This window comes from Mixophyes fleayi, chromosome 9 (assembly GCF_038048845.1).
Source record: "Mixophyes fleayi isolate aMixFle1 chromosome 9, aMixFle1.hap1, whole genome shotgun sequence".
In the NCBI taxonomy this organism is placed as follows: domain Eukaryota; kingdom Metazoa; phylum Chordata; class Amphibia; order Anura; family Limnodynastidae; genus Mixophyes; species Mixophyes fleayi.
The window spans coordinates 16,901,954-16,909,859 of NC_134410.1; the positions used below are offsets into that span (position 1 = coordinate 16,901,954).

The 7,906-nt window shown below is 40.5% G+C and overlaps 1 protein-coding gene across 1 annotated transcript; it reads left to right on the forward strand.

Moving 5' to 3' along the window:
* Positions 1–173: 173 nt before the first annotated feature.
* Positions 174–7,072, forward strand: LOC142102083 (RING finger protein 39-like). Its single transcript, XM_075186630.1, has 2 exons — positions 174–757; positions 6,796–7,072. The coding sequence occupies exons 1-2, from the start codon at positions 461–463 to the stop codon at positions 6,805–6,807; spliced, it is 309 nt and encodes a 102-aa protein (XP_075042731.1). The 5' UTR covers positions 174–460; the 3' UTR covers positions 6,808–7,072.
* The last annotated feature ends 834 nt before the right edge of the window (positions 7,073–7,906 follow it).

Here is a 7,906-nt window from a genome sequence, read left to right on the forward strand (position 1 = left end):
CCAATAAAAAACCCATAAAGCATGTTTAAAGATTCCCCATGACTAGTAAAGAATACGATGTTCAGAGTACACAGTCCACAGAGTACACTATGTATTCGCCCCGGGCACTGTATTCCAGCCAGAATACATTTTTCATGAGGATAATTCCGTGGCTTTTGTCTCCCTACATTATATATTCTACTGTAATCAATGTGACCCGCGGTTAACCCTTTGTTAGCTGCCAGCTATATTTAACGCATCAACCTTTGATTACATCAGCAGAGTTGACATACAAGTCCCCAGGGCCCTACCCGGAATCACTCAGAATAACAAACTTGCCAAACTCCATAATTCTCCGCCTCTCAGCCTGAGGAATGTGTGACAGGTAAACAGGAGGTGGAAACAAGTATGTATATGTGTGTGTATAAATCTATTTTTAATAACCATTGCTCTCTGCAAGCGAGACTAGAGATCACGGAGAATGGCTACAAGGGGCCCCGTCAGAGAACTGCACGACGGCTGTGTCTGCCAGCTGTGCGGCTCGTACTTTGTGGACCCAGTGACAACAGAGTGTGGGCACAGTTACTGTAGGGTGTGCCTGGTGGCCCACGCCGGAGGGAAGGAGGGCACTAGAGGCCAGCTGATGTGTCCTAGCTGTGGACGGGTCATGGGCTGGAGAGCGGTCACCACTGATGTCCGCCTTGGCGTCACGACGCGCATTGCCCAGAGGCTGGATGTACAGGCTCTGCCACCCAGAAGGAAGAAGTCAGAGGAACAGGTGAGATCTCGTTTCCTTCGTCAATGAGTTACTCACATGCGGCAAAGTATCGTATTACCAGAAAGAAAGCAAACGTTCCCCTGAGACAGAATAGTAACATTTAACTGAACAGTCATTTATGCCAGAATAGATGGTCAATTAGTTATTGTGGAAACACAGCTCTTAGCTCCCTACTGGGTAGGAAACTTACAACAGTAATTATTAAAATTCTAAAATTATCAGGATAATTCAGATGTTATCAACACGATATGTGTATCAAAGTGTAACATATTAGAACTTAGACTTAGAAGTAACGCTGCACTAGCATGTAACCAATGAGAGTATTATGTAAAAGGTTGGAGAAACACTGTGTTTTCATATAACACAACAGAGCAATCCTTTATCAGCATAAAGCTTAAATCACACTGTATCCATGCTTAGAAGATCACATGGTATTCACATGCAACAGAGCAGAACAAAAACTATTCCAAGATTACAGCAATACTTTATCAACATATAACAAATCAGAGTTACAGGGACAGCTCATGTGTAAGATGAGAATAATAGGGTATTGATATGTAACAGATCAGAATCACACTGTATCCATGCTTAGAAGATCACATGGTGTTCACATGTAACAGAGCAGAACTAAAACTATACCCAGATCAGAGTAATACTTTATCAATATATAACAAATCAGAGTTACAGGGACAGCTCATGTGTAAGATGAGAATAACAGGGTATTGATATATGACAGATCAGAATCACACTGTATCCATGCTTAGAAGATCACATGGTATATAGAGCAGAACTAAAACTATACCCAGATCAGAGTAATACTTTATCAATATATAACAAATCAAAGTAACGTGGACAGTTCTTGTGTAAGATGGGAATAATAGGGTATTGATATATAACAGATCAGAATCACACTGTATCCATGCATAGAAGATCACATGGTATTCACATGTAACAGAGCAGAACTAAAACTATATCCAGATCAGAGTAATACTTCATTAATTCACAGGTAACTGAACACAGAATCCACATATAACAGCTCAGCATGACACCTACAAGTACCTTTATTCTACATGTGTATGTAACTGTATCCACCTTTAAGAGATTAAATCAGATTAACACAATATCTACATGTAACATATCGGAGTAACACATACTGACGATTACCTTGTAACATTGTATTTACATGTAATGGGTTAGAGAAATATAGCAGAGACAATTTACAAAATGCAAGTACAAAGCAAATATTTACAATACAATATAATGTCGCATTAGATCCCACAGAAGTATTAGATCTCCATCATGTGTACATGATTTCGTATATTTTGAGCTACTCCTTGGATTGTTTGTTGTCAGACACTAACAATGTTTGTTAATAATTTTTCACGTGTTGATAATGTAACACATAGATTGGCGGTCTCAGTAATTTGTTGTTTGGGACATATGAAAGAAATGAATGTGAGCTTTGGAGTCACACTGGAAATTCAATTGAGAGTACTAAGTATTCTGCTAACCCACATGAAAAACAAGGGATATGTTTTTATTTTATTTCTGGATGTATTATATTATAATATATTTATAAACGTATCTTAATCACTGCACCAAGACACAGTCCTGTGATTGAGGCTTATACAATATTTGCAGCTTCTGCTCTTTAGAAAAAAACTGACCATTTATGTATATATTGTATAATGTTAAACTTATACAATTATGCAGTGACTTTATGCTGCTTTTCTACAGCTTCCCTTCATACACCTTAACATTTTCCACTCCGTTTACCTTCACTGCTTTTCAACTGCTCACCATTCACATTAATTTCTGTTCCTCTGATTCCCTTTCAGACTCTGTACTCTGCTGCTTCCCTTTCCCACTTTGTTTCTCCGCTGCTTCCCTTTCCCACTTTGTTCTCCTCCGCTGCTTCCTTTTCCCACTTTGTTCTCCACTGCTTCCCGTTCCCACTTTGTTCTCCGCCGCTGCTTCCCTTCCACACTCTGTTCTCCTCCGCTGCTTCCCTTCCACACTCTGTTCTCCTCCGCTGCTTCCCTTCCACACTCTGTTCTCCTCCACTGCTTCCTTTCCACACTCTGTTCTCCTCCGCTGCTTCCTTTCCACACTCTGTTCTCCTCCGCTGCTTCCCTTCCACACTCTGTTCTCCTCCGCTGCTTCCCTTTCACACTCTGCTCTCCTCCGCTGATTCCCTTCCACACTCTGTTCTCCGCCGCTGCTTCCGTTTCCCACTTTGTTCTCTGCTGCTGCTCCCTTTTCTCACTTTGTTCTATGCTGCTTCCCGTTCCCACTTTGTTCTCCGCCGCTGTTTTTCTTTCACACTTTGTTCTCCTCCGCTGCTTTCCTTCCACACTCTGTTCTCCTCCGCTGCTTCCCTTCCACACTTTGTTCTCCGCTGCTTCCCTTTCACACTCTGCTTTCCTCCTTTGTTTCCCTTCCACACTCTGTTCTCCTCCGCTGCTTCCATTTCCCATTTTGTTCTCCACCGCTGCTTTCCTTCCACACTCTGTTCTCCTCTGCTGCTTCCCTTTCCCAATTGGTTATCCGCTGCTGCTTTCCTTTCCAACTCTGTTCTCCGCCGCTGCTTCCCTTTCCCACTTTGTTCTCTGTCGCTGCTTTCCTTTCACACTTTGTTTTCCTCCACTGCTTCCCTTCCTCACTATGTTCTCCTCCACTGCTTCCCTTTCACACTCTGTTCTCTTCCACTGCTTCCCTGGTTGTACTGGTGCTCCTACTCTGTATTTAGCAAATAACGGCCTCACTCAAATCATTTTCTGCTCCTCTGCAAACTCTTCCATCTTCCTCCATAAACCTATTCACTTTGTTAAAAATCTAGTTGTAAATTAAGAGACCTAAGCTGAATTTATGCTGCACCTCGACTGTTTGCAAATCTCCAAAGACCCACTGATGTGGGAGCATAACACAATGCTCAGCTATCAGACCTTCAGGAGTACTTACACTACAACTCTCCCTGGAAGCACACAGTTGTCCCAGGCTGACATACACTGAAGGAACACTGCAGACAGTAGTGACTTGCTCACAATTCAATATGAACAACACTCTAAGATGCATCTTCTTGCACAAAGGTAGCAATCTACAATATTAATTGCTGAATATATAAGAGTAGCATAGCATTACCAACAAAGGGAGAATAAAATGAAAATTGAAGCAAGGTTCAATATCCCAAACCGTTATCCCTGTTTACACTGTCTCAGAGTGTCCTATGTTCTACGATGTATCACCAGACTGAGCCCAATGTATCCCTAATGTTTCAAATCTGCTGCACCCCCTAGTGGTGGCTTTAGTTCCAAACTACATAATTCTTATATTTTTTTCATGACATTTTATTAATACATATTTGACATTTGTGAACAATTTCAACAGACTCTTTGATGATGGACAGGTAAATCTGACACTACAACTATACAATATAACTTGACCTGGACCTGATCATAATGCAATAGTATTATAATTATACACATATAAGGTGGTATGCCATACCGCCACTTCTCCTTCTGCTTTCAATGTAAAACTATTACATTCCAATCCCATTCCATTTTTCATACCGCCACTTCTAAATTTCCACTTTGACCACGACTTATACAGCACACACAATAAGAACTGATACTAAGAACTTCATCCACTGATCATAACTAGGGAATTTGTAATGGGCAATTAGTCCATATGAAATACCATGTGCATATTCCAGGAATAAAATGTCAATAGTCCTTGGGAATTGGGCAAAAATATAATTTTTTGTTAACATTCATTATAAATTACTTTTACTTGATATTATATCATCACACAGTGGCTGTATATAATGTATGCCACCATGTTAGCAGTGTGTGTTTGTTTGAACACTCACAAATGAATCTGAGAAGACATGGACAAGTAGAGTTTTGGTAGTACTTCTTCAGTGTTCTATCCTGAAGCAGCATCTATGATTCCGTGTACCTAGACAACTGCCTCTTATGCCTAACCTTTATTCCTGCCCTGGCTAATGTCACCTGTAGCCGATACTCACTGCATACAGAGCAGGATATAACAGGGGCTACTGAGTAATAAGAACAACAGAGGTTCAGAGCATAGACTGGTGTTTTGATGATGTCTGGTATTAGACAGAGAATATTACACAAAGGGACTGATTCATGTACAGACACAACTTGCATTTTAAAAGAAAGCACAGAACGTGTGCGCAGTTCTGACCGTATTCAAATCCAAACATATCTCACGTTTCCATTCGAATTTGGGTGTAAGTGCACCCTGCCTAAACGTTACTGTATTTAGATAGAGCAGGCTGCTGTATACACACAAGCTGTACACTAAAAGGTCACATCACAACACATAAAAAAATGTAAGTTATAAAATAAATGAACAAGTCTTAATAGTATAATTATTAATAATATGAATTTTAAATATAAATATATATAAGATGCTTTTAATGCGCACTGTACATACAATGCATTTATATAGTCAGTCTTCCTTGCATACACATGTTCTGTGATAGTTAGTGACACGCATACGTCATACATGCCAACTCTCCCGGAATGTCTGGGAGACTCCCGAATTCTGGGTAGGTCTCCTGGAATCCCGGGAGAGCTGGCGATTCTCCCGCATCTGCCCACTTCACTAAATTAGAGCCGGCATGAATGAGCGGAGGGGGCAGCGCTTCGCGAATCGTCATTTTGGCCTAGCCCCCAGTGATGTAATGCTTGTTTGGTGTCTTTTTATCACTGTAAACTATGCAGGCAGCCAACACCTAGTTAATAAAGATGGGTAAGGGGAAGGGGCACTTTTAAAAAATGTACAATACACAAGTGAATAATAATATCTTTAGAAATAGAGTTCTAGGGGTATAATTACTAAACTGCCGGTTTGAAAAGTGGTGATGTTGCCTATAGCAACCAATCAGATTCTAAGTTATCATTTATTTAGTGCATTCTACAAAATGACAGCTAGAATCTGATTGGTTGCTATAGGCAACATCTTCACTTTTTTAAACCCCCAGTTTAGTAAATATACCCCTGGTGTCATTTTCTATTATCGGTTTCTTCAGTGTTCATTAGGAAAACTTGTGTATGATAAGGAATACTGCACTCCCTACCCAGCATACAGCCTCATGCTTTTATATGGCTACCGAACTCCTCAGTGTCTTCTCATGTCCGTAATAATAATACAGTAAGGAGTGCGCTATTCCTCATATAACATGAGGGCATATGCCCAAGAGCGACTTTCTGCTTATCAGAGTCAGCACCACCAATTACTTTGCTAGAAGCTAATGTCATTTTTCTGAAAGCCCAAATGGGGCTCCAGGACACATGCTCCAGCCCCCGTCTATGTTCAGAACGGCATAGCGGGGGCCTGAGAAACAGTAAGTAGGTTGTCTAACCCCAAATAAAAATATTTTGGGCCTGGCCCCTGACATTATACACAAACATTTTATTCTATCCAAGACTGAGATTTACAGACTGATGTTTGACCTAAACACACTTCCCTCCCGAATCCCAGTCCTCTCTCATCCCCCTCTTGTCCTCCAAGCCCTCAGCTGCCCCATCCACATCCCAGATAACTTTATCATCATTTATTTATATAGCGCCACTAATTCCGCAGCGCTGTACAGAGAACTCATTCACATCAGTCCCTGCCCCATTGGAGCTTATAGTCTTAATTCCCTAATTAACACACTCACACAGAGAGAAATGACTAGGGTAATTTTTGATAGCAGCTAATTAACCTACCAGTATGTTTTTGGAGTGTGGGAGGAAACTAGAGCACCCGGAGGAAACCCACGCAAACACAGGGAGAGCATACAAACTCCACATAGAAAAGGCCATGGTTGGGAATTGAACCAGTGCTAACCACAAGGCCACTGTGCTGCCCTAACTTTATTCCCCATTCCGCTGCCTATACTGTTTGTGATGAATTATGCTCAAACACTGATTGGCTGACACGCAGCCAATTAACCCCACAGTATGCAATAAAATATATTCTACTTATTATAATACATAGAATAATATTCTCTTTATCTGTCCTAGGAAATCCAGTGAGAAGATCAGAGGATCTCTGCAGTGCCGCAGGCCCAGAGTATTGTCTTCTCCTGATCCCTACTCCTGTTTGATAACCTGCCCAGCATCGTCTCTCTGCTGATATACAGAATAACACTGAATCTACTGATATTTATGTCTATGTATTTATGTGAATGTAACTGGACAATTTTATATTAAAATGTTTATAAAGACATTTCTAGGTAATAACCATTTTATATACTGATACTAAGTATCTGTGTGCCGATATTAAACAAATTATACACCAGTTGTGTCCTGTGCTATATATACAGTATGTTATTATATATATATATATGTTTTACCAGAAATAAGATAACTTGTCACGTTTTACATAATACTTGCTTTGAAGATTGCTTAGTGCCCAATATAAATGTACGTAATGTACGCTGCCTTCAGGGGAGGACTGGCAAATTTTAGCCTGGGGGGCAGCCCAGTCTGCCCCTGGCTGCATTCCTTCAGCCTCCCTGATTCACAAGTCATCGCAGGGTAGGTGAGCTGTGACACCAGGGGGTATATTTACTAAGCTGCGGGTTTGAAAAAGTGGAGATGTTGCCTATAGCAACCAAACAGATTCTAGCTGTCAGTTTGTAGAATGTGCTAAATAAATGATAACTAGAATCTGATTGGTTGCTATAAGCAACATCTCTACTTCTTCAAACCTGCAGTTTAGTAAATCTAGTCCCAGGAGTGAGGATACAACAATATGCGGGATGAATCTTAAGTGGATTCCGAATATATGCATATAGAGTGCAGTGAGGAAACAGAAAACCTGTGATATTGACATTACACCTATATAGTGCACCAGGCATTTTATAAAACGAGTATTATCTAAAATGTGAGATTTGCACATTTTTTTAAATCTGTTTTAATTAACATGTTTACCAGATAGCGCAAAAACCCCAATCAAGGAAAGCAAAAAAGAACATATAAAAAAAAGACAGAATAAACAAATTAGACAGAAAAGAATTCACAACAAAACATCTTCTTGTCTACGCTCTTAACAGAAGAAGGGGGGGGGGGGGTGAGAAACAAGGAAGGAACGGAGTAAGATCCCAGTTACTACATAACATAAATTAACACC

Bases quoted from the DNA above. Each gene is read 5' to 3' on its own strand.
- LOC142102083 (XM_075186630.1), top strand. From the start codon at position 461: ATGGCTACAAGGGGCCCCGTCAGAGAACTGCACGACGGCTGTGTCTGC.